At 32.2% G+C, this 26,377-nt stretch overlaps 4 protein-coding genes across 11 annotated transcripts; all 4 read right to left on the bottom strand.

Annotated features, from left to right (window-relative positions):
* Positions 1-1,397: 1,397 nt before the first annotated feature.
* LOC127107971 (O-fucosyltransferase 13) lies at positions 1,398-11,928 on the bottom strand. 5 transcript variants are annotated; one of them, XM_051045323.1, is made up of 5 exons: positions 3,690-4,044; positions 3,507-3,586; positions 2,834-2,904; positions 2,636-2,724; positions 1,398-2,484 (listed from the first exon to the last, which is right to left on the bottom strand). In XM_051045323.1, exons 1-5 carry the CDS (start codon positions 3,890-3,892, stop codon positions 1,524-1,526), a joined length of 1,404 nt encoding a protein of 467 aa, XP_050901280.1. In that variant the 5' UTR covers positions 3,893-4,044; the 3' UTR covers positions 1,398-1,523. The 5 variants fall into 5 exon arrangements, with proteins under 5 accessions (XP_050901280.1, XP_050901281.1, XP_050901283.1 ...); XM_051045324.1 differs by having other exon boundaries at positions 3,765-4,038; XM_051045326.1 differs by having other exon boundaries at positions 2,834-2,943; positions 3,765-3,861.
* On the bottom strand, positions 7,578-13,370 carry LOC127107972 (uncharacterized protein At2g34160). 4 transcript variants are annotated; one of them, XM_051045331.1, is made up of 9 exons: positions 13,315-13,370; positions 11,875-11,954; positions 10,995-11,111; positions 10,542-10,755; positions 9,646-9,776; positions 9,449-9,497; positions 8,436-8,498; positions 8,264-8,328; positions 7,578-8,175 (listed from the first exon to the last, which is right to left on the bottom strand). In XM_051045331.1, exons 5-9 carry the CDS (start codon positions 9,760-9,762, stop codon positions 7,849-7,851), a joined length of 621 nt encoding a protein of 206 aa, XP_050901288.1. In that variant the 5' UTR covers positions 9,763-9,776; positions 10,542-10,755; positions 10,995-11,111; positions 11,875-11,954; positions 13,315-13,370; the 3' UTR covers positions 7,578-7,848. The 4 variants fall into 4 exon arrangements, with proteins under 4 accessions (XP_050901288.1, XP_050901286.1, XP_050901287.1 ...); XM_051045329.1 differs by having other exon boundaries at positions 10,867-11,111; XM_051045330.1 differs by having other exon boundaries at positions 10,542-10,744; positions 10,841-11,111.
* Positions 13,371-17,752: 4,382 nt separating this feature from the next.
* LOC127107974 (40S ribosomal protein S11) lies at positions 17,753-19,400 on the bottom strand. Its single transcript, XM_051045332.1, has 6 exons — positions 19,389-19,400; positions 19,262-19,302; positions 19,066-19,166; positions 18,314-18,458; positions 18,131-18,220; positions 17,753-18,003 (listed from the first exon to the last, which is right to left on the bottom strand). The coding sequence occupies exons 1-6, from the start codon at positions 19,398-19,400 to the stop codon at positions 17,913-17,915; spliced, it is 480 nt and encodes a 159-aa protein (XP_050901289.1). The 3' UTR covers positions 17,753-17,912.
* Positions 19,401-23,244: 3,844 nt separating this feature from the next.
* On the bottom strand, positions 23,245-24,920 carry LOC127107975 (uncharacterized protein At2g34160). Its single transcript, XM_051045333.1, has 5 exons — positions 24,654-24,920; positions 24,462-24,510; positions 23,818-23,880; positions 23,641-23,705; positions 23,245-23,531 (listed from the first exon to the last, which is right to left on the bottom strand). The coding sequence occupies exons 1-5, from the start codon at positions 24,768-24,770 to the stop codon at positions 23,424-23,426; spliced, it is 402 nt and encodes a 133-aa protein (XP_050901290.1). The 5' UTR covers positions 24,771-24,920; the 3' UTR covers positions 23,245-23,423.
* Positions 24,921-26,377: the final 1,457 nt, after the last annotated feature.

Raw genomic sequence — 26,377 nt, forward strand, 5'->3', positions numbered from 1 at the left:
TGATGGAAAGAGACAATTTCATTCATTTTTAATTAATCCAAACAATGAAAATTAAGTTTATATCATTCCATTTCGTCTTGTTTCATTCCATCAATCCAAATACTCTCTCTGTCACATATTATAAGCAAATTTTACCTTTTTAGATTCATTAAATAATTAATGTATTTGGTCTATATAATAGACCAGAAACATTAATTATTTAATGAATGTAGAAAGGTTTAAATTATTTATAATATGGGACGGAGGGAGTATATCCTTAGGGTCTGTTTGGATAATTTAAAAACTAATAGAGCCGAGCGGAACATAGTAAAATGGAATGGAACGGAAATAAACTTCATTCCATTGTTTAAATATTTTATTATTCAGCATAACTAATATCTCATTCTACTATTTAGAAATTGAACGAGGCGAAAAATATTTTAATATTTTTATCCTAGGTTTTAAAAACATTAATATGATTAATGAAATTAAATTTTTGGACAAAATTGCAATTATGTTATTAATTTATTCTATTCCATTTGATACACCTAAATTTGATTTGAATAGTTATTTTTAAAATGTTGTTTTAAATACTTTATCATTTCTTATATCAAAATTTTTAAAAGAAAAACTTAATTTTTAAGTTATTTAAAATAATTTTCTTAAAAAATTGAAATATAAAAGAAATTGCAATTTCTACTATGTTTTGATCTTCAATAATGTTATAGAATGTCAAAATTACTCTTTCAATTTAAAAAAGAAAATATAAAAAAAAAAGATTAGCTAAATAATCCTATTTGTTTCAGTTTAAAAAAAAATTGTATTTTCAAAAATGGATTTTTTAAAACAGATTTTAAAATATTATAAACTTTTGTATATTTCTACTTTTTAAATTGAAAGACTAATTTTGATATCCTATAATATAAATATATATTATAGAGGATCGAAATATAATTAAAATCACAACTTTTTGAAAAGTTGTATATCAAAAATGATTTTTATAAAAAATTATTTAAAATAGTCCCAAAATTAAGTGATTTTTTGAAATTTTAACATAAAAAAATATTTTTTAATTAAATAATAAAATATCTAAAATAACATTATAAGAATAAATATTTCAAACCAAACTTTCATTTGCAACTATTATAAAAAGTTTATTTAAATTTTTTTTACATAAAATTATATTAACACTATAAAAATCATTTTAAAGAAAAACAAAACAAACATGTATTTTAAATTAGTTATTAATATTTTTAAATCTATTAATATTTTAAATTAGTTATTTATTGTGTCAAATAGTTTTAAATCGATTGTGTCCCTCAATTGAAAAACATTCATGTATATAAATACAATATCAACTATTGGTTTACTAATCAATACTTGAGATTCCTGATTTCAACCTTTGAAGAAATTGTTCATTTTAAAGGAACTACATTCAATCATTAGTGATAACATTTAAGAAAAAACACATTCCATCAATATAAGGATTTCCACAAGTTAATAAGTAAGAAATAAAGTAAAAATTGATGAACCAAGAAACAAAATCACAACTTGAATTCGCAAAAACATTCGGGAAGAGCAGAGCCTCTTCCCGCGACGAACTCGTCTCTGTGAACCTTCCATAGGGCTTGCATCAACTCTTTTTCCCTCAGACCTTGTGAGGTTAATTCCGCAAATCCCCTTCTACTCAAAAACAGAGTTTTGTATAACCCTTTGAAAGCTCTCATTGCTGCAACCATTTTGTCCATGTTCCCAAAATATGTAGCTATGTATGAATCGCTATTGATAGATATATGATAATCCAAAGCAGCTTTGGTATTGCCATGCATGTTTGTGAAGTCTTCTTCATTGAGAAGGCTAGACTTGGTGAATATGTTTGTGTAAATATTGGTTAGCCCTTCGATTTCCATCAGACCATCTCCGGCTGCCAGGTATATATTCGTTGTTGACGGAATAGAGAGAGATTGAAGTATTAAAGCTGTCTCGTTAGGTGTGAGGGGACATTTCCCGCGTTGTCTCCAAACACGGGCTATATCTCCAGTCCATGGTTTTCTCTCGACTAGTGCTACTGCTGCCTCTACGGCTTTGATGGAAGAAGGTGAAAGACCGGGGTATTGGCACTGGCTATACGCAACCATGTCGGGCTCAAAACGGAGATGGAGTGACAAAAAGGGTTTAGGTATTGCATCTAGGAGCTTAGAGGCTTTCGTTTCTAAGGGTTTGGCGAGACGTAACGCCTTGTAACAAGCTTGACACAGTGCAGCTTTTGCATACAAAGGATATCTGTCTCTTCTTTGGGACATTGCTGGTGTGATTGAAATGTATTTGTGTTTTAATAGAGATGGGAGAACGCTTTCAACGTAATCGAATTGTCCTTTCCTTTTGCTACAGTCCACTTGAACAGGTTCTTTTGTTGCTATTTCCGGTGGTAATGTTTTGGCGACTTTGACAAAGCCATTCATCTCTTGAATGAAGTAATCTAGATCATATACATCTGCGAAACCACTGCAATAGAACATAGAAGTCCTTTCAACAAGATTACGATAAATGAATCATTGTAATTTAGGACAACACGGATCAAATGCAATGTTATCCATTTTGTGGATTGCAGGGCGAAAAGCCAAAGCTTCGCCACAGAAATAGAAAGAAAAGTTACCTTGTTTCATTCCAATATGAAGCAACTTCAAACTTTGGCAGGACAAGCGTTGCATTTAACAGCCGAGCAATTCCAACACCGTCACAGAACTGCAATCACGGCAGAATTTATCTCAAATTCAAGAAACAAACAAAAGAGTATTGAACATCATCTACAGGTCTAGAGATGAAATTCAAGAGATTTCTCCAAAGCACTCACATCTCTTCGCATCTGATTGAGGCCTCCGTAGCAATCCACCCTGATATATCCATTGGTTTCCAATGGTAGAGCTGCACCATTTCAAGAATAAAAAAAAACAAAAGCAATGTCTGCAATGAAAGCCAATTAAGGTTGATTCAGAAAATAAAAAATCCAACTATCAACCCTCATCCCACATCTCAACCAACCAACAAAACTTGACCCAATCCACTTAAAATTGTATTAGCAACATTAACTTCCATAGTTGGCTTCTAATACTTCGTATTGAAGGTGCGTCCGGTGTCAGACACGTACTAGTATGCAACACCGACCGACATATGTGATCACATTCAAATACTTCTATTTTCTCAAATTACTTTCAGTGTCGATGTATCACTGTCTCAACCGACGTTTGTGTTTGTTGCAGTACTTCATAGATCAATGTAAAGCTAAGCATATGCCATAAACTCCAATCATTTAAACACAAGTAGAGTTATTCCAAGTAATTTCCCAAAGGTTTAATCACCACTACAAACAATTATAGCTATCCTTAAAAAAAATCAAGCTAGAACTCATGTCCACTAAATGAATCTAGTGAAAACAAAAGTTCATAAAAAAAAATCAAATTTTTAATCCACAAAGCTTAAAGCTAATAATAGAACCAAATATGATTTGATCAAGAAAAAAAAAGTACCTATTTGATGTCCTTGTAGCCACCATTTGCAAGGTCTCCATTCCATGAGTCTCCGAACACTCCATATATCTACTTCCCCTCTGCAACCTCACCAATTCACATATCATTAACAAGAATAAATAATATAAATAAATAAATAAATTGTTACTATATAAGATACTATAATATTCATATTGAAAATACCCAGTTGCAAAGTTCGAATCTTTTTGGCAAATTAAACCTAGAAAGAAAAAGAGAAATTGAAATTGTGAAGCATACAATGAGGGTTCTCCAGAAATCCGATTTTGGGAGAAAGGGTTACGAGGCGATATCAATGTGAAAACGACAAGGAGAGTGAGTGAAACGACAAAGATGGTGAATAAGGGTTTTACAGAGAAAACGACCATTTGATTTCACAGAACTTGTGATGAAAATTTGATCTATCTGTGATGGCGATGAAAATGGAAAGAGAATGAAAGAAATTGGTGCTAGGTGTGTGCATTGTACAGGGTGGTTCCTCCATGTATTTATTTTATTTTTAAATAAAATGCAACTCTTTTTCTTTTTTTTTGGATAAATTAATGCATCTCTTTTCTAGTTAGACTTTAATACTTTGGTGAATTGTCATGGATGTGGATCTGAATTGTAATCTCTTTTTAGGGAATAGACAAATTTGTTAATCATCCAAATCAAAATTGCATTTTTAAAATTTTAGTAATTTTTTTTGGATTAACTATTTTTTTGGTGAATTGGAAATATTCAATTGTTTATATATTTTATGACAAATTTGAATACGTTACTCATTTCATGTCAATTAAAGGACGAAAAGAATAGTGGTAAGTGATGAAATGAAATTGTTTTAGACAGGTAACAAGTCCAAGGATTTATAAAGTTCAATCATGATGAGATTCAATCTAAGAGCGAGTGTACTATGACGTGAGGACTCGGGGTACCCGCATCTGTAAGGCCCACACACAATCATCACATGCAAACGATTGTACAATGTCAGATATAATCAGACGATCTACCATACAAGAAGTTTTTTTAGTAGGTCAGACTCATGCTTGGCAAAATCTAACTCTGCTCAACCTATTCTCACCCTTGACTAGGAGGTAGAAAGAATACATACTTATCTTAGGGTTTCAACGCCATGAAAAAGTTGATTATGTGTACGATTTATGTTTTTCCCTTATATCTATATTGAACACAAAACATAGAATGTGTCACCTTTGTATTGTCCAATATTATATTTTTTTATGCCCGGGTATACTTGATAACAACAGATAAGTCAAATATCTCATAGCGACTTATTTGGGCACGACCATGTATTTTACATTCATACTTCATCAAGGAGCTCGTATATATTACTTATGTATATGTAGGATGTGGCAAATCGTGTCTAGGTCACTCATGTTCCTTAATATGAATTATGGAGTATCCATTTATCATCTTTATAGTTATCCTGTTACGGACAACGTTTGATTTGCAATAAAATACTCAACTCCGCATCTAGGATTCACAATGATTTTAGGTTGAAGGGTGGTATACACCAGTATCACTGTGAGAATAACTTATGACACATACATAACATACTATGTAGTATTCTCATGGTGGCTCAATCCAGTATAAATTGAAATTATGGTATGTATCATTTTATTTTGATGCTATATTTAAATTTGATGTTTGATTTATTGATTATTTGTATCTTTGAGGTACCCCTACATTTTATAAATTTGTTTTGGACCAAGGCAATGTGTTTTTAACCCATACAATTTGATGTAAGTCAATATGTTGAGTGTAGTTTGAATTACAAGTTAGAATACTTAAATCAATGTATTTATAAAGCTTTATCGAATTAGACATGTTATGACTCTAATAAGACATTCACTTGAAATTTAGAATTTGGTTTTATCATCTTGATTTAAATCCGGAAAAAGAGTGACTCGAATCACAACACTTTTTTACTCGAATCGCAAAACCTTTAACTCGATCATGTGATTAAAAACTGTTTTCAAATAGTTGTGATTACAATCATGCTTTGGTGTGACTCGAATCATAGACACAAATCATGATTCAAATCAAATAACAAATTTTTTACTTTACTATCTTTGATTTAAATCATAACCTCGTGATTTGACTCATTTCATTTTTTTATTTCTTTAATCTTTTTGTGCATAACCTCTAGTACCTATTTGATCCTTTTAGTGTATCTTTCTTAGGTAGATTATCAAGTTTGCCATTAGATATATAATGTGGCTAGTGAGTTATTCTTGTTAATTAACTAAGGATAATCACCAGGAAAGAAAAGTATGACAATGAGATTCTCTCAATATCTCCTTGATTCAATCTTGTGAAAAACTTCTTATAGTGTGGATGTTGTGAAAGTTTGTAATTTTGTTCTTGAGATTATTTAGATACCACTCATCATCTTCAAACTTGTAACAATAAATTATTTTTGTAGTTTTCAACTCTAAAGGTTGAGTGTGAGAGGTAAATCCAAGATACATTATGAAAACTAATGTTTTTTTGTGAAGTTTTGTTGTGTGCATCAAGAAAAAGAATTGTTCCTGGTCTATGAAATTTGGTGTGTTTCATCTAGCAAGAGAAGAGTTTCTCCATACTCCATGGAAGACTTTGATGGAACTAAATAAAGGTTACCGCAAAACAAATTTGGGACTTTTTCAATTCAACTTGGTTAGAACAATCGCTAAGACAAGACTTCGGTAGAGCCGAGTAAAGTTTGTTGTAGAATATAAGCTTGGAGTCGGATTATAATGTCTTGCAAGATTTTTGGATCAATATCATTGAAGATCTTGAACATTAGTAGTTGAGTAATCTACTTCAATAAAAGAAAATATCATTTTACATATGTGTTTGTTGAATCTTTGGACTTATAGTGTTATGTTAATGATAATCCATTGTATCAAAATACTTGTATTATTATCTTTAAAATAGTGGAAGTCATTACAATTTTTAATGGTAAAATCATTGAAGAGTAGAGTAGGCATGGCAATGACGAATTGTTGAACCACTACATATTTGGTGTACATTTCTCGTTCTCTATCTCTTTTAATTTTCTGCATTATATCGTATGCTTTTGAATTTGTTCATCTTTAGAATATCATCTAGATTTAGATCTGATTTATAGCGTTTTATCATATAAGTTTAGGTCTATGATGTATCTAGCTCATTATACCCTTATTAAGATTGTAATAACTCTAGACTTAGATTAATCAATTATTGGTTTATCTCAATTTTGAGTTATGTTCAAAATTGTGTTATGATCAATATTGAATTGTTTGTTAAGACAACTTCTTTTATCTCGATTAGTTTAAATTTTGATTGAATCATACATATTAAGAAAACAGTAAAACATATAATTCTTGAATTCATCTGATTTATTTTGTTTCAGCCCGTCACTTTTGATTTTTATGATTGAACTCTGATTTTGCACAAGAAAAAGTTTTTGAAAACGATTTAAGAGGATTTTGCATAAATAATATATATTAAGATCATGATACAATAACCAATATTGTTTGATTATTAGAGGTTACTCCAACAATGATGAGTTTCTCCTAATAAGCTCATGAACATAGTTTTGTATCGTCCTATATTGTTTCCTTTCACTACTTTCCACAAATTTGTTATTTATGGGGAGTGAGAATTTCATTTAGGTGAATACTTCAATTCAGTTTATCAAAAAGAAAATATAATAAGCTTTTAGGGGAGTGAGAATGTGACATTGTGGAGTTCTATTTTTTATTGATGGTGGAGAATGCAAAGTTGTGGAGAATATGACAAGAGTTTCAAGATGATGAAGAAGAAAAAATTATAGTTGAAGATTAACTTTTTAGAAGAGTATTTGATTGATTGGTCTTTTTGATTTTATATAAATTTTACTTTGAAATTATTATTTTTAGATTTTTTTTACATGAAGGTTTCTCAAGACAATGAAGAAGGTAAAAGATATAAACAGAAATACATATAACCCTTCAAAGAGTTAATTCTATCATTAAGCACCATCTTCCTCACAAATCAGGTTTGTCTGCAGTCGCTACTATCACGCAATCACGCATCATAACACATTTAAGATATCGGTGATCGTTAGATCAAGATCATAATGTTTAGATTTTAGTTCAACATATAATGTTGTGAACAATGTTACAGACAGGTTGAATATCATATATTCATACCCAGGACTATTACTTGCTACCTCAAAATTCGTAAAATTTACGAATGAGGATTTAACGCGATGATAAGAGCTTAGCCTTGTAACTTATTGGTAACATATCAGTCTAACACATAATATTTCTGTCTGCTATCTACTAACAACATTCAAACAATTTATTCAAGAGGACATAACTTAACCCGAACCGGGCGATATGGGTGAAACTTCATGCAGTGTGCTCTTCTTTATCTCTTCCTTTTCACCATTTTCAGCTGCTGCCTTTTCACCATTTTCCTTATCTCCCTTTTCACCATTTTCAGCTGCTTCCTTTTCACCATTTTCCTTATCTCCCTTTTCACCATTTCCCTTATCTCCCTTCTCACCATTTTCAGCTGCTGCCTTTTGACCATTTTCCTTATCTGCCTTTTCACCATTTTTAGCTGCTGCCTTTTCACCATTTTCAGCAGCTTCCACAGCCATCAACTCGTCGAAGTTTGAAGTCTTCTCGAGTAATATTTCAATCTAAAAACACAACAAATGAGGCTTAATAAAATTAAGTTAGAAAGCAGGGTCCTTGATAGTAGACAAAAAATATATGCTCCGCCCTTACCCTGGCCTTTTGCAGAGGTCTAGCTCTGGAATTATCTTTTAGGATAACTGATGATGTTCTGATTTCTGCAAAGGATTCAACAAATCAAATTTAATTGTTCGATTATTTGAATACCGGAAAGAGAAAGGTGAGAGAGGGAGACAGTTTGCGAAAAAAAGACATAGTATCTCACTCTTTTCCACAGCAAGTCCGTTTTGTTTCAAAATTTCTGCAACAGAAACCACTGAGGCAATAGCTGCAACAACAATAATGTAAAAAAAATGAAATCAGAGATAAGAAAGGATGACCAAGAAAAGATTCAATATATAAATCAGAACGATAGTAAAGCTCAATTTAAATTAGTTTCCAACTTATGAAAGCTTCTTAAGTGAAATGTGTAATCAGTTAATACCCCTGCAAATGGCAAGTTGTGAAGGGATGATATCCCCGCAAATGGCGGGTCCGGAAGCCAGAATGGTATTTTTATATGGCAAAATTTTGGCTTTCCGCCATTGACAACACTATTCAAATCTGGCATACAAGATGAAACAACAAATCTATTTACTTTCAAGTCCTATTTAAATCCCTTTATCCTAAAATATCAATTTCTTAACATATGATTCCATTGACACTAGTATAATACACAATTCATTTTGAGAAACGTGCTAGACCGCAGCAAACCGAAGCACGTCTAGCTTTCTCTGCCCATGTTCAGGGCAGAAAGAATCACAGAAGTAGCCAAACTAACCTAAAAAACTCATTAAAGACCTAAGAACCAATGTTGTCAAATCGAGACTATAGCGAAGCAAAAAATTCGAACAAATCGCTATTGTTCCACGATCAGCTATTGTAGCATAGCGGAATTTGAACAGACCGCTATTTACTGCAATAGACAACATTTAGTACGAAATAGCTTATCAATAAACGGCAATTCAACCTGAGGAGGCCTCAAGAGTTCAAACATACACAGAAGCTGTCTACAAGATTAGGTAGTTTGTGTAACATTGTGCTTTCGAGAGAAACATCTACAAATCAATATAGTTTTTGTGTACGGTATTCTTTAGCTTGTCAAAATTCTTAATCTCGTATAGTTAAAGTGATAAAAGCAATAAATAGCTCAAAACCCTAACCAATTAAGACGAATAAAAATCCAAATCAAAAATGGCCAAACATTAATGGAAGAGATTTAGTTTCAAGATTTGATACCCGATCCTAGTGCTGAAAGCTCAACCTCATTATACTGCTGCATATACCTCTGCAAAACAAAACAAAAACAAAAACAAACAATTCAATAAAACCTAATGTGTCCGCATCAACTAAAAACAATACATAACTAAAGAAGAAGCTTGAAAGTTTTAAAATTAATATGAAAACGAAAATATATAGATCGTTTATTAGATTACCTTGGCCAGATTAACGAAGAAGAAGATGGGTTTTTTGCTGGTGGAGACGTGAATACGATTATTCTTAATAGAAGCAGAGATATTGATGTTGTTCACTCCTTCTGTGATCGATTCCATTGATGTATGTGTGACTGTGAGACAAGACAACGGAGACAATTGAAAACGAAAACCTAATCGATGAAATGCTCCCCAAATCAATGTTCTTTTCTGTTATTTTCTAATGTGTTGTAGGAAAAATGTCATAACAATTGGGCCTTGCCCATGACTCTTCCTTGGTCCGTATTCTGGCCCATTAGTTAGGGGAATAATGTCAAAACAAAAAAAAAAAGGTCTTTGGAAATCTAAATCGTCTATCATTTTTGTCCGAGCATTGCCCTCTACTAGCAATTATTTCAAATTAGTCCCTTAAAGGTTTCATGATAAATATCAAATCAGTCCTTATAAGAGTTAGCTAAAACTCAATGGTACTCAGAGGTAGTGTTGTCAATCACAGAAAATAGTGGTTTGTTCAAATTAACCTACACCGAAGATTAGCCGCTATTTGATAACAATTTGCGTTAAATAGGGTATAATGGAACAGTGGCAATTTGTTCAAATTTTGTTATACTAAAGTAATATAGTGCCGCTATTTGACAACACTGCATAGAGAGTTATGGCTAAAAACTAAAATGACCGATAATTTATAGTTTTAGGGACTTTTTTGAATTTCTCTTAATTCAAGGACCAAGTTGGGGATATAGTTTTTGAGCAAAAGCTCATTCGCCATGAAATTGTTTGAATAAACAATATCTTAGATGTTTGTTTTCTTTTAATAGCAGTTAATTTATGGTGTCTTTGAACAAAAAATGTCCGAGTTGTCACATAATAGCAGACAGAAATGAGATACGTAATCATACCTGTTCCTTCTTCGGGACATTGCTAATGTGACTGAAATGTATTTGTGTTTTGAAAGAGATGGGAGAACGCTTTCAACATAATCAAATTGGCCTTTCCTTTTGCAACTGTCCATTTGAGCAGGTTCTTTAGTTGCAATCTCATGGTGGTAACGTTTTGATGACTTTGACAAAGCCATCCATTCGTGGAATGAAGTAGTCTATATCTGCAAAACCACTGCAATAATACCAATCAATTACCATTATTTCCAATGACAAATTGCAAATAAAACCAATTCCACAGAAATGGAATGATATATTGCCTTGATTCATTCCAATATGAAGCCACCTCAAATTTTGGTAGGACAAGCATTCTATTTGGCAGCCGAGCGATTTCCACACCGTCACAGAAGTGCAATCACGGCAGATTTTATATATCAATCTCAAGAAACAAGCAAAAGATTATCGAACATCAACCTAGGGTTTGAAGTTAAAATTCAAGAGGTGTCTTCAACCATTCACATCTCTTCACATTTGGTTGAGGCCCCCCGTAGCAATCCACTCTGATATATCCATTGGTTTCTAACGGTAGAGCTGCAACATTTAAAGAATAAACAAAACATGACAGTGGCGTCAGCAATGAAAGCCAATTAAGGTTGATTCAGAAAACAAAAAGCCAATCATCAACCCTCATCCCAAGTCTCAACCAACCAACTTGACCCTATCAGCTTAAAATGATATTAGCAAAACTCAACTCCTCAGTTGCACTAACTTCTAAGTTCCAATATCAATGTCTATGTAGCATTGATACTTCATAGTCCATATGGAAGGTGTATCCGTTGTCCAACAGATATAAGTGTTCGACACGGAGACATGGTTATATCCAATTACTTCTATTTTCTCGTAGTTACATTCAATTACTTATACTTTCTCAAACTAATACCGGTGTCGATGTATTACTTAAGTGTTTGGGTTAATGCTTCAGCGTTCAAAGTAAATCTAAGCATATACTCAAGGTTCCAATCATTCAAACACAAGTAGAATTGTTCCAAGTAATTTCTAAAAGTTTAATCCCAACAAACAATTATAACAATACTAAGTAAAAAAAGAAGCTGGACTGATGTCCAACTTTGAAATATGTAGTACTGACACCTCTGAAACAATGTATATCCGTGTCGGTGTCCGTGTCCGAAACCGACACCAACACTTATGACTACGTGTTTCCGGTGTCTATGCTTCATAACCACCTAATGAATCTAATAAGCACAAAAATTAATGAAAAATAACTAACTTTTAACCTCCAAAGATGAAAATTAATAATAGAACCAAAACTATGATTTGGTTAAACAAAAAGTACCTATTTGATGTCCTTGTAGCCACTATTTGCAAGGTCTTAATTCCATGAGTCTCCAAACACTTGATACATCTACCTCCCCTCTGCAACCCCAAAATTCATAGATCAGTCACAAGGAAAAATAAATAATAAAAATAGAAAAATTGTTACTGTGTGAGATACTAAAAATTCATATTGAAAATACCCAGTTGTAAAGTTGAAATCTTTTTGGGATATTAAACCTAGAAAGAGAAAGGGAAATTGAAATTGTGAAGCATAGAGTCATGGTTCTCCAGAAATCCGGTATTGGGACAGAGGGTAGCGATGCGATAGCAATGTCAAAACAGCAAGGAAAGTGAGCAAAACGACAGAGATGGTGAATAGGGGTTTTACAGAGAAAACCACCATTTGATTTCAAAGAACTGTGATGAAAATATGATTTCACTCAGCGATTGCGACGAGGATGGAAAGAGAAACCACTATTATGTTCTGTATTTGTTGAGAAAGTATATATGTGAAAGAGAATTTTTTCATCATGTTCCAACTCTTTTGCCACTCATTTCATTACTTAGCAAAGTATTATAACTCATAAACACACAGTACACACTACGGCTATGTTTGAACATGGTAAAACAAATGGAGCGAAATGGGGCGAGGTAAAATAGAGCATCCGAAGTAGAATGTAATAAAAATGTCATTCTATTTTTTGGATATTTCATGATGGAATAGAGCAATTTTGTCATTCCGTCCAAATCGAAGGTGCAAAAAAATGATGGAAAGTGATGGAATAGACTGCAATGCATTCCATCAGATCCTGCTCTATTCCATCAAATTTCGCTTCATTTCATCCATTTTTAATTAATTCAAATAATTGAAAATAAATTTATACCATTTCAGTCCATCTCATTTGATTTTATTCCATCTATCCAAACATAGCGTAAGAGCCGTGATAACATCAAATAAAATATGAGCAATTTCACATGCCAAAGAAGCAAAAACAAAACAACATGCAGAAGTCTTAGACTATGGATTTTAGAGTAAATGTGATGATATTGTGAAACTCACTAAACCATTTGTATGCATATTGAGTATTGTTGATAGTGAAGAAAAATTTGTTATGGACATTTATTACACATCTTTTATGGGTGAATTAGTTATATTTACTCAAACTACTACCAGTATCGATATATTACTTTGGTATATGTGTTAATGCTTCAATATGTACTATGCGTTCAAAGTAAAGCTAAGCATATACTCAAGGTTTCAATCATTCAAACACAAACACAAGTAGAATTGTTCCAAATAATTCTAAAACTATACGAAATTAAAACCAATCTGGAACCGATGTCCACTGAATGAATCAAGTAATCACAAAAGTTAATAAAAAAAATAACTAACTTTTAACCTCCAAAGATGAAAGTTAATAATAGAACAAAAAATATGATTTGGTTAAGCAAAAAGTACCTGTTTGATATCTCCATTCCATGAGTCCCCAAACACTTCATATATCTACCTATCCTCTGCAACCCCAACAAATTATAGATAAGTCACAAGGAAAAATAAATAATAAAAATAGAAATTGTTATTGTATGGGATAAAAAAGTTCAATTTTTTTTTGGCATATTGAACCTAGAAAGAAAAGGGGAAATTGAAATTGTGAAGCATACAGTGAGGGTTCTCCAGAGTCCAGAAATGGGATATTGGGAGAAAGTGTAACGAGGCGATAGCAACGTGAAAACGACAGGGAAAGTTAGGGAAACGACAAAGATGGTGAATAAGGGTTTTACAGAGAAAACGGCAATTTGATTTCAAAGAACTGTGATGTAATTAGAAGGTTATTGAAAAATGAATTTCCTAAGTTGTTTTTAGCTTTTTTTTTTATGCAATTAAATTAATTTTGTGTTGCGATACATAGAAAAATCAGGAGGGGTGGCAAACCGACATGTCCGCCCCGTTTAGGTCCGTCCTGCAAAAGCCCACAAAAAAAACGGGGCGGGGCGGGACGGTCATAGTTGAGGATGCAGGCTTAAAACTTAGACCCGCCCCGCAAAAAAGTGAGGACGGGACGGGGAAATCCCACAGACACTTCACTCTTTAAGCCTAAAAATATAAAAATTTATGTAAATACACGTGCCCGGAAAAGCTTGCGAAAAAAACGGGACGGACACATTTGAGGGTGAGGGCCTAAATCTTTGGTCCGCCCCGCACAAAAGTGCGGGCAAAACGGACATGTCTAGCAGGCCGTGTCCAGCAGGCCGAGCCCGTTTTGCCACCCCTAAAAATAAGAGATTGAGGTTGTGCTACATGATTATAAGACTACCCAGGCTTCAATAGTATTTTGGTTAGTGTGTTTGTTTTTAATACACAATTTTATTTTATTTTTAAATATTAAAATTATTTAAGTTTAAATCTTTAAAATTAAAATTTGTAGATAAATTCAAAGAAAAATTTATAGATTTTTCTATAAATTTTAATTTTAAAACTAAAATAAATAAAAAAATAGCATAGAATAATTTCAAAAAAACATTAAGAACTAAAAATAAAAACACTCCAATTTGATTTACAGAAAAAAGTATTTAAGTCTATTAGATAATATATTTGTAACCACTATTATGTTTTCTATTTGTTGAGAAAATATACATGTGGAGAGAAATGTTTCGTCATTTTCGGTTTGCCATTAATTTCATTATTTTGCAAAATATTTTAGTTCATAAAGACACATTAAGAATTGTGATAACATGTAAAGAATTGGCAATTTCCCTAATGCCAAAGAAGCAAAGACAAAGAATATTTGGATCAAGTCTTAGACTTTGAATTTGAGAATAAATATGTTGATGTAGTGAAATTTACTAAACCATTTGTAAGTATATTGAATATTATTGATAGGGAAGATAAATTTGTCATGGACATTCATTACAAATTTTTAGTCCAAACTAAAAGGGACATTGTAAAGAGGTTTCAAAAAATTATGAAGAAAATGAAATCTTTCCGGAATATCTTAGATAAACTTGATAGTTATATAAAAAACTTCATCAAGTTTGTTATTATTTAAGTCCATTTAGTCAATAAATTGGTATGTTTAATTTGTAAAGTATATGATCAGAAGATTTTGACTTTTAAATTTCATTAACAAGTATCCTTTGGGAAATCTTAGACTTTGATTAAGTTAACTAATGATACGAGAAAAGGTAATTTATATTTTGGAATGAAATATGTTTGTGATGTTTAGTGTTAAAACATTTGATTACCTAAATTATGGTCATATTTGAAATGTTTGATGACAATTTTAATTGGATATTGGAGGAGTCACCATCTCTCTTAACCAATAAAGAGGTGAAAATATTGCACAATAACTTTGATAAAGATCTCAAATTGTCTAACCTTATATGCAATGACAATATTCAATTAAACTTCTATTTGAAGCATAAATTAAAAAAGTTTGCTCGTGAAAATCTAAAGGAAACTAGATTAAGGAAACAATAAGAGAAAGAGCAAGCTAGTAAAAGAGAATTAGGAACGGAAAAAATAGGAATTTCAGTCATACAACGATATGACAAGCCATTAAGAGAAAGAAAGAGTTCATCCATCAGAAGGAAGATTAATATGGGACTATGGTGGTTGTACATTTAATGGTAATATGTTGGTCGTTGTGAACCAACTTAGCTAATGAAGGAAGTACGGATTGGAGAAATATTAATTTTAAGTTAATGAATCATGAGATGAAGTTAATGGTGAACTTAAAATAAAGAGTGAAGTTGAATGTTTAATAACTTATGAGCTTGAAAATTTTGAGTTTTTGGTAGGTATGACTATCTGGTATGAGATATTGTTTGCAATAAATTCACTTAGTAAAAATTTTCAATCTAACGATATGTATATTAATGTTGCTATAGAACAACTGAAAGGTCTAGTTACATTTTTTGAAAAATATGTTGAAAGATTTTTTTTTACTATGGAGCATTGAACATTGCGGGACTTTTTCTTTTATAATAACATTTTTGTGAGAGATACACCACATCCAAGTCTCCCCATTTCTAATCAATGTAGGACTATTACTCACACTTGATACATTCCCATTTTTATTAAAGAATATTTTTAAAACAAACTATTCTTAAAAAGAAACAACTTGATGAGAATATTGATAATGAAGTTATTAAATCTCCTGAAAAATTGATTATTTTTTATACATTTATAATTATATATAAGGGGGTAAGTGTTTTTTGGCTTCTCTTTTTTTCTCCCAAAAATACGCTTTTTTTTTTATAAAAAATAAAAAATACAAGTTAAAAATTGAATGGTTAATAACTCTATAGTTTCTCAATTTCACCATCTAACTCTCTCTCACTTTATAAGTTTAACATAACAATAATTGCACTCTAACTTCTCAATATTAACTGCATTCTCACTTTAAAAGTTTATTATACAAATAATTTAGATCAAAATTAAAATTAATAAAATACTATTTATATTTTTTATGCGTGTTTTTATTTTAAAAAAACGGACATGTCCGTTTAGACGTCAGTAGTAAAGAAAACAATTATTTCATTACAAAATAGGTTTGAACAATTTAAATTGTATAATGATATTTTTGAATTTCTTTTTAGCATTGAAAAAATAAGGTCATTATATAATAAAATATTAAAAGAATATTTTCTTAATCTTGAACGTTTATTAAAACATAATGAAAACTCAAATATTGATGAACTGAATTTATTTACAGAACTAAACATCTTAAAAGAAATTATACACGTAAAAAATAATACACCAATTGACATACTTAATTATGTAAAAAAAAAATGATTATTTCTCAAATGCATATATTGCTTATATAATAATGTTAATAATTCTTGTAAGTCTTGTTTATGCGGAATGTAATTTTTTAAAATTAAAATTAATAAAACCCTATCTAATATCAACAATGACAAAGATAAAATGAGTTGGCTTTATTATCTTTTGAAAATTAAATTTTACAAAAAATCGTGAAAAGTATATATATTTTTAATTATATATATAAAAAATTAATTTTATAAAGACTCAATTCTTAGAGTTCACTTTAATTTGAAACGATCCTAAAAAGATGCCAACAAGCATTTGAAGCATTTCATCACCCTTTCCATCACTAGAAGGACATAATGGAAAAGGTAAATGATAATAGTTTTTCCTTTTACTCTAACAAATAATATAGAATATTGGTATGAACAACCGACACCACAAAGCATCAATACATGGAAACACTACAACAAACAAGACCTTAGACAGCGCTTTTTTTAGCCTTAGACAGCGTTTTAAAGCGCTGTCTAAACCTCCGCTGCTAAAGGTTTAGACAGCGCTTTTTTAAATCTTAAAAGTGCTGTCTAAGCCCCCCCCCCCCCCCTTAGACAGCGCTTTGGCCAAAAGCGCTTTCTAAGACCCTCCTATTTTAATTTTTTTAGGTATACCTTAGACAGCGCTTTTCAAAAAACTCTGTCTAAGCCCCCCCCCCCCCCCATTAGACAGCGCTTTTGCCTAAAGCGCTTTCTAATCCCCCCCTTAGACAGCGCTTTTTACAAAAGCGCTGTCTAAGGTATACGAAAATTTTTGAAGCTTTTGTTTTAAACCACATTTTTTCCAGGTTTAGGGTTTAAATTAAAAAATATTTTTAATTTAAAACACATCCCACAAACTCAATTCAACCCATAACTGAACGGATCGGACAGTTTTGACAACAAAATTGAAAATCCGTCGAAGAACCCAACCCATTGAAATTTGATAAGGTTGGGTAATGGGTTCTGTAAACTGAGGTTCTATGTTGGATCACATAGACTTGTTTAAAATACTAAACAGTAATTTAGGGGGAATTTTCTGTCCAAAATTCAAAATATTTGAAACTAGTATTCAATAACCAAAATAAGATCATGCCCAGTAAAATAAACATAATTAAAATATCTTTTATCAAATCACAGTACAGAACTTCAAAAGCAAACAAAAATTACCAAAACTGATAAGAACTTCACCATACAGAAATCGGGAATTACTTTCAACATAGATGATAAAATCTCTATACTAAGAGTGCCAACCAAATCTCATATGCCAGAAAATGCCTTCTTTGCACCACTGGATGATCCAGCTGGGATGACTTTCAATACATTGAACCTCACTGTCTTGGAGAGTGGCCTATAGAAGTGGCACAAGTAAAGGCTTAGTCACACACATACATATACCAATATCTATATGATAATATACTAAAATAAAAGTATTTATGGGTTAATACAGAAATGATAGAATTCTGCTAGAGTTTCACCTGCATTGACCAATAATGACATGATCACCTTCCTTAACACGGAAGGCAGGTGACACATGAGCTGGAATGTTGGAATGCCTCTTCTCATACCTAAGTAGAGCACGTAAGGAAAAAGGTTTTACAAATTATGTTTATCCAAGCATGCAAATTAAAAATGAAGAGCATGCCATTAAAGGAGAATACCTCTGATATTTCTTAATGAAGTGAAGATAATTCCTCCTGACAATAATAGTCCGATTCATTTTGGCACTGTGACAGGTTCCGGCTATGATACGACCACGGATGGAAACATTGCCAGTGAATGGACACTTCTTGTCAATAAAGGTTCCTGTATTTGAAATTCAAAGGTCATTTCTGTATTAGAAGCAGAAATAAAATAACCATAACCATATAATCATACAGAGATATATTAAGAATAGTCTGCCTCTATATATTGAGACCATTATTCTGTTTGCAATTAACACTTTCATGAAGCAAGATACAAGCATTTACATTTGCCCCACATATATACCAATTCTTTCAAAATAGATACCAAAACCATTCATTAAAAAGCAACACCTAATAACTTGAACAAGTATTGAGGATTTCTAAGCACATCATAGAGACCCGAGACCTCAATACTTCCAATAGGAATACAATACAAAACACACAACAAAAACAGAGTTGGCAACCTCACAAGTATGAAATCATAGAAAAATATAGAGATGTAATTAAGCATCCACTACACAAATCCAAAATGCTCTAGTAGTATTCTATTGCATTATTTCTATCTTTCTCTAATTTTGATTTGCATCAATTCGCTATCAAAGTGTGTTCATCACTCATCTCCTTCAAAAGGCTACATTTATACATTCAAAACCAAACATCAACACACTCTCGAAGACACTCCATATATATACAAACACTGAGATATATAAATACAGAGAGAAAGGAACCTTCGATGGCTTCTTTGGGGGTCTTGAATCCAAGACCAACAGATTTCCAGAAGCGATTTCCACCTTTACCGGGCCTCTTCTCCTTACCAGATTTCTTCGAGCTACGAAATTGAGCAAAAACAACAAACAAATATGGATCAACAATCATCACAGTTAAAAACAAAACACACATTGAGATATGAAGTGCTGAATATACCATAAAAACACTTTGGGTTGTTTGAGATAAGCCTTCTCAGTCTGTAACAGATTAAAAAATACACATCAATGGAAAATCGAAACATAGCAGAATGAAAAAAACGAAAAACGAAGCAACAAGAAGTTACTTGTTCAGCCATGGTGGAATTGCGGAGGAGGGATTTGGTGAAGCCGCACGCACTGGACATCACATCTCAAATGCATATAGTTTTCAATGGCCTAAAGCTCAATACAAAACAAATACTTGGTACAATAGTTGGTAGTTCTTTTAAACTTTAAAACTGCAAATCAAATTATAAAAGTTATCAAGTTATTACTACAAATGAACACTTAGATTTGTATCACATATTATCTACCGCTAAAGAATTCCTATTTTATATGAATTCATGGGAGAACCATGTGCTAAACAACAAATAGTTTGAAGAACATGTCTGAGGTGGAAAGAAGAATGGATGCACTCAACCTGTGCAAAACTCAAATTTATCAAGTTCACCAAATGAACAACATATATTGTGAGTTGTGTGTAGGATCTCACTTCAAATGCATTGTGAATCCTATTTATCTCATGATGTACATGTTGAGTGAATACATATATTCTTAACAATCAAGGAGGTGGGAGATCGTCAACAGAATAACCTTCATTCAAATATTTACACCTTATTATGGAGGAATCATTCAAACCTATCTTGGAGAGACCAATAAGGTGGCCCTAAAAGACAATGCCTAAATGGTTATCAAGGATGTGAGCAACATCAAGGGTGTTATAAAAGAAGTCAACAACATCAATGGAGTTATAAATAGAGGTCAAAAGAGTTAAGAAAGTTATCAAGGAGGCCAACAACATCATCAGCTTGTAGCTACACAAAATAAGGAGATTAGGAATTGACTCTTGACAAGATGGTTGTCCAAAGTGATATTTTCATAAAAGAGTATATGAATGATAAAAATATATTTTGCATCAATAAAAAAATATAGAGATACAAATCGGTTAGATATCCCAATGGCTCTTATTGAACAAGTGACTTTAAACATAAGAGGGGTGAATTGTGGTATTTAAAATTTGTGATTAATTTAAAAAATATATTACTTAAAAATTAATTTGTGTTAGTATTTACTGGTATTTTTAGTAAACAGTCACGAGTTTGGTTCACATAAGAGATTAAACTCAAAAAAATCTCAAGGACAATTTGTGCAGAAATATGCATAAAAAATGTCAATGATTGAATCTCAAATGTTTGAACATAAACAAACTAAATGTAGATTCTAACAACAATAAGTTTTGGATGAAAATAATAAACAAAAAGCATGACAAAAGTCATTAAAGTAAAAATGCTTTAATTAAGAATACTTGAAGAATTTAAATAGTGGATGTTTAATCATACATTATCTCATAAATTGTTTTTCTTTGTGATTTTGGTACTTTAGTTCTATAGATAATATGTTAAATTTGCAACCCTGATCCCAAAAATGAGAACGACTGTATATACTAATACAATAGTAACCTTCGACAACAGTTACTTCCACATGATTTGACATGTATCTCATTACATGTGCTTCAGTGCTCTAACTTGCTTCCACGCGTCTTCAACGTTGAAAATTGCTAAAACTACTACAAACTGCTCATTGTATTGATAACTTCTTTTGAACCTCTTGATTACCTCTATCAAGAGTCTTTGGTCGATTCCTATAATGTTATTGAGACAACTTCACAACACCTAATTTGTGGACTTAAGAATATCTCAAGTATCTAATATCTGGTGGACGTGTCAAATTCGACACTTGCCGAATAGCTGCTTTATGTAAGTCTTTCCAATATTTTGGACATGTTTCAAAGAGAGAGGGATCATAATCTTGTGGATTTATTCCTGCGATTCTTCCAAATCATGTTACGTGGACATTAAAATATCATATGTCTTAACTTATCTGATAAGTAAGTCAAACAATCTTAGTCGGCATAGTTAATTTGTCAAAGATATGTTTGAAGTTATTGACACTTAGCATTTTTCAACATGGTTATTACTATTCTTTGTTGAATTTCTTCAGCTAGAATATCCAAGCTAATAGTTAGTATCCACAAAATCAGAAAGAAAAACAACGGAAATAAAATTAAATAGTAAAGTAAATAACAAATTTTAAAGAGATAGGGTTAGAGAGATGGAACTAGGATTTATACACGTTCTGCCAAAGTGTGGTGACTCTAGTGTTATTGTTGTGAAGGATCAGGACCATTAGTAACACGTTTCTTAACATCTTTGGCTTTCTTTTCTGCATTGTTTTCTTCCCATTTGATATAACACTCAGCTTGTGTCATAATTTTAGCCATGGAAGCGGCGGGTTTTTGGATGAGAGACTCATTAAAGTTTCCCTCCTTCTGGTCATTTTAAAATGCCCCCACAAACATTTTCTGAATTGGGTATAACACCTTAATTGTCAACTCATTGAAATGGGTGAAATATTATCTCAAGGACTCTGAGTATCTCTGATGTACGTTGAATAGGGTGGTCATGGAGACCTTTAGGTTTTTACTCGTCGAAATTCGATGGATTAGCTTTCTCGAGAGGCCTTGATAAAGAGTTAACGAAAGTATGGGGAGGTTCATGTACCACTTAAAAGTTTCCCTCCCTTGAAAGTGCTGAATATAAATTTTTATTTCAAGGAGTCAACCACTGATTATTGACATCTAAATGTTAATGGCAGTGATGTGTTTCTGCGGGTCATTCTTTCTGTGGAAAGTTATTAAGGACGAAGGCTTGAAATTTTCTATAACCAAAGTGCATCGAATTTGTCATACGTGGATTGGGGATCAAGGATATAGTCTCTCTCTCTTGTGGGCTTATTTTTTGACATTGTTGCTTAAGAAGCAAGACTTTGTCCTACAGGGTTACGTTGTAAAGACGAAATTTTGTCGTAGTGGCTTGCATCTCTATTATGGCTTCATTATTACCGTCGCCACTACTAGTGTCTCTCTCACTATTGTGATGGGGTGATTAAGTGAGTCATATGTTAAGTGAGAATGTGGTATGTGTCAATTATACTGAGGTTCCACATTGGACGCCAATTATGTTGGACAAGTGACCCCAATTACCATAATACAAAAGAAAATCCTCACTGTTATTTTTCACTCTTAAAGCATCCGGAAAATTAGTGAAATTAAAGAAATGAGAAGGAGGAGAATAGAGAGAGAGAGAAGAGTCATCTATTTATAAGTGAGAAATTTGACTAAAAAAGAAAAAATTTCATTGAACTTTTTAATGCTCATAATTGATTACTCATTAGGTCTTATTGATTATGTACTTCATAAAATGGCAACCTTAACTCAAAGAAAAGCTTATAACATCTAGTGTCATGTGGGTTGGCCTGATTTGAACCCAATAAAGTCATCCCGGTTCAATATTCTTAGGCATTTTGTCCTTCCATGTCTCATGTTTCGGGCGCTAGTGAACAAGAGTAATGGTATATAGATAGGTGAACAAGAGCAATGCTCTGAAATATATAGATAAGACTTCCGCTTGAGAGGATGTGGACTGATATATGAAAAAAAAGTCTTGAATCCAACCTCGTACAAACATGGTCTCACCCCCAATATCAAGGGCCCGTCATGACAGGCATTATTAATCTTGTTCTTTTATGCTTGTAATGGATTATAATGTTAGTTTTTTTAATGAAGTACCCTTACAAAAAAATGCATTGTTTTATTTTATGACATGTCATTTCATCTTTGTACCTATCATTGAGATGAACACTCCAGAGTTATGAACTTCATGAATTTAAAGCATTGATACGGATCAATGCCTTTGTTTATGCAATGTCGAGTTATGTTACAAGAAATTGAGTTAAAGTTTTTAATTTGGGCAAAGCTTGTTCGAGAGTAAACAATGTTATTCGACATCTCAACACGACAAACAACTGCGGAGAGCAAAAAAAAACTTGGAAACTGTATAAAAGCTTGTTTTCTAAACCATGGAACTGAAAGCAACAAGAGTGTAAACATAAATATAAAAAGCTTCTATTTATAAGGAAAAGAAATTAAGGAATTAGGTAGCTCAACATTGCAAGTGAGAGTTTATAACAAATTATAAGTTTGTCCACTATCTACCAACAACAATCAAATAATTCATTCAAGAGGACATAACTCAACCCAAGACAGGTGATATGGGTGAACTTCAAGCAGTGTGCTCTTCATTATCTCCATGTTCACCATTTTCGGCAGCTGCTGCAGCAGCAGCCATCAACTCGTCGAAGTTTGCAGTTTTCCCGAGCAATATTTCGATCTAAAAACACAATTTATCACAACAAATGAGGCTTAAAAAGAACATCATAAAGCAGAATCCAAAGCCATAGGCTTGAGGATTTATGACAAAAACATATTACCACCATTACCTTGGCCTTTTGGACAGGTCTACCTCTGGAATCATCTTTAATGTCAACTGTTGAAGTCATGATTTCTGCATAAAGATTCAGCAAATCAAATTTTATTATTCGGTCATCTGATTTGAGTAGCAGAAAGAGAAAGGTGAAAAGGGAAACAATTTGAAAAAGAAAAAAATAGTATCTCACTCTTCTCAACAGCAAGCCCGTTGTTTTTCAAAATTTCCGCAACAGTAACCACTGTGGCAATAGCTGTAACAATAATGTAATAAAATGAATCAGAAAATTGGAAAAACATAACCAAGAAAAGATTCAATATATAAACAAGGTAGATACTAAGGCCCAATTTATATTAGCTTCCAACTTGCTTCTAAAGTGAAATACACACTCTTGTCATAACCAATGGAAAAACAAGACACATTTTATTGCTTAATGTCATGGTTCTCAAAGACTCCCAATTCCAATACAAACAAAAACAGAATATAGCCAACAAATTACTTTGAATCCTATTCAACCCAGTGTTGTTAAATGGCGTGGGTGATTTTTTTTACTAACACCAGAGGTAATTTTAAATGGTGGAGTAAACAAATCTACCATACAGAATCAAACAAATCCCTTTACTTTGAGTCCCAATCAAATACCTTTATCCTCTTATAACAATTTGTCTTCACATATGATACCATTAACACTAGCAGAATACAACATTCATGAACAATTCTAAATATAGAGTGATATGTGTAACAAATAACTCAACTCAAACCAATTAAAAACAGAAAAATCAAAAAACAATGGTCAAACATTAATGAAAGAGATTTTGTTTCAAGATTTGATACCCATTCCTAATGCTGAAAGCTCAACCTCATTATGCTGTTGCATATACCTCTGCAAAACAAAAACAAAAACAAAATCAACAAAATATTAAACAAAACCCGCATCAATGAAAAGCAACACAGAACTGAAGAAACTCGAAAGCTTTAAAATTTAATATCAAAAACAAAACAAAAACAAATCGTTAATTAGGTTACCTTGGCGAGATTTACGTAGAAAAAGAGGGGTTTTTTGGTGTTGGAGACCTGAATACGATTCTTCTTAATAGAATCGGAGATGTTGATGGTGTTCACTCCTTCTGTGATTGCTTCCATTGATGTGTTTGTGTGTGGGACTGTGAGAGAAGACAGCGAAGAGTAGTGAAAACAGAAACCCTAATCAATGAAATGTTCCCCAAATCAATGTTTCTTTTCTGTTGTTTCGGAATGTGTTTGTAGAGAAAATATAGTATAAATTGGGCCTTGCGTATGCCTTTTTCTGGGCTCTACTCAGGCCCATTAGTTATATGTTCTATTTAGGTTGTTACTTTTCCATCTTTAATTCTACTCCTTTACCCTTAATTGAAAAATACGTTTTCGGACACATCCAAAATACACTAAATGTATGCGTAAGTGAGTTACACTCTTATTTTGTCAAGAAAAATGGAAATATACTTTCCGAAAAAATCCATAAATATACTTTCGTAGGATTTGGTTTAACTTCTTAGTTATAACATATTCACAACGTATCGAGGATGTTAATGGAAATGGTTTGGACAGAGTAGTATAATACTCATCCTCATACCCGGAGTTTAAAAAAATCTTCGTACACGACCTAATAAATAACGCGAAAAACATTTATACTCCCCCTGAAACATTGCACACAAACCACTCACAACATAAAAATACATAAAATAATTATAGACTAATTACAACTTCTCCCTCTTTGACAACATCAAAAAGAGATAGATTGAAATGCTTTTAGAACCAAGTAAATAACCACCAACAAATAATTCCAATAAACATATGATCTAAACAGTTAAGAAGCATATACAACAAGAGAGATCTCATATCGAACATGAATATAGACATGTCACGAGCAACAAAATGTAAATAGACATGCAACATCAACATTCAACAACTAACAATTAAGTGATCAAAACTTGTATGTTAAGGAATGCATTAACAATCATAAATAACGCATGAACAAGTATACAAATGCTCAAATGCACATAATTAGCAACACTCGTTTAAAAAGACAAATTCAAATAACAACAATCAAAGATATAAGTTAGAGATGAATGAGAAAGATAAGGAGGAAATAAGCAAACCAATGCATAACTCTAGAATAAACACATAGAATGATGTAAACTAGATACAAGGGTTATAGAGACATACCATTGTAGTTTGGTAAAAGCTATTATTTGCTACAAAATTAGTGAAAACAAAATATATAGCAAATGGAACTAAACAAAATCCTTATTCTATTTAAGGCATCAAGAGTCTAAGACTCTCAAATCCCTACAAATCTTGTGAGAGGAATCTGATGACAATGGTTTTACAAAAATGTTAGTAAGCTGACTTTTAGTATCAACGTATTCAAAATCAACACCCCCTTTTCCCACATGATCTCTAAGGAAATGGTGTCGGATATCAATGTGCTTGGTCTGTGAATGAAGTATCAAATTCTTAGTAAGGCTTATTGCACTAGTATTATTGCACTTAATCGGAACACAACCAAGTTTTAAATCATGGTCTAATAATTATTGTTTTAGCCATAAGATTTGTGCACAACAACTACTAACAACTACATATTCAGCCTCGTCGGTAGAAAGAGCAAGGCTATGTTGCTTCTTACTATGCCAAGAAACTAAACAACTTCCAAATAAGTGACAAGTATCACTGGTACTTTTCCTATCTAACTTGCACCTTACAAAGTTAGA

Source organism: Lathyrus oleraceus, chromosome 7, assembly GCF_024323335.1.
Source record: "Lathyrus oleraceus cultivar Zhongwan6 chromosome 7, CAAS_Psat_ZW6_1.0, whole genome shotgun sequence".
Classification (NCBI taxonomy): domain Eukaryota; kingdom Viridiplantae; phylum Streptophyta; class Magnoliopsida; order Fabales; family Fabaceae; genus Lathyrus; species Lathyrus oleraceus.

What these genes read in the sequence shown, in the direction of transcription:
- LOC127107972 (XM_051045331.1), bottom strand. Translation starts at nt 9,762, where the DNA reads ATGGAATCGATCACAGAAGGAGTGAACAACATCAATATCTCTGCTTCT. An exon ending in TCTTCGTTAATCTGGCCAAG is followed by an intron (nt 9,498 to 9,645) that starts GTAATCTAATAA and finishes TTTGTTTTGCAG; the next exon opens with AGGTATATGCAGCAGTATAA. An exon ending in GCTTTCAGCACTAGGATCGG is followed by an intron (nt 8,499 to 9,448) that starts GTATCAAATCTT and finishes TTGTTGTTGCAG; the next exon opens with CTATTGCCTCAGTGGTTTCT.
- LOC127107974 (XM_051045332.1), bottom strand. An exon ending in CCCCAAAGAAGCCATCGAAG is followed by an intron (nt 18,459 to 19,065) that starts GTTCCTTTCTCT and finishes TTTCAAATACAG; the next exon opens with GAACCTTTATTGACAAGAAG. An exon ending in TTCATTAAGAAATATCAGAG is followed by an intron (nt 18,221 to 18,313) that starts GTATTCTCCTTT and finishes TGCTCTACTTAG; the next exon opens with GTATGAGAAGAGGCATTCCA.
- LOC127107975 (XM_051045333.1), bottom strand. Translation starts at nt 24,770, where the DNA reads ATGGAAGCAATCACAGAAGGAGTGAACACCATCAACATCTCCGATTCT. An exon ending in GCTTTCAGCATTAGGAATGG is followed by an intron (nt 23,881 to 24,461) that starts GTATCAAATCTT and finishes TTATTGTTACAG; the next exon opens with CTATTGCCACAGTGGTTACT. An exon ending in CGGGCTTGCTGTTGAGAAGA is followed by an intron (nt 23,706 to 23,817) that starts GTGAGATACTAT and finishes ATCTTTATGCAG; the next exon opens with AAATCATGACTTCAACAGTT.
- LOC127107971 (XM_051045323.1), bottom strand. Translation starts at nt 3,892, where the DNA reads ATGGTCGTTTTCTCTGTAAAACCCTTATTCACCATCTTTGTCGTTTCA. An exon ending in GCTACAAGGACATCAAATAG is followed by an intron (nt 2,905 to 3,506) that starts GTACTTTTTTTT and finishes GAAATGGTGCAG; the next exon opens with CTCTACCATTGGAAACCAAT. An exon ending in TCAATCAGATGCGAAGAGAT is followed by an intron (nt 2,725 to 2,833) that starts GTGAGTGCTTTG and finishes CCGTGATTGCAG; the next exon opens with TTCTGTGACGGTGTTGGAAT.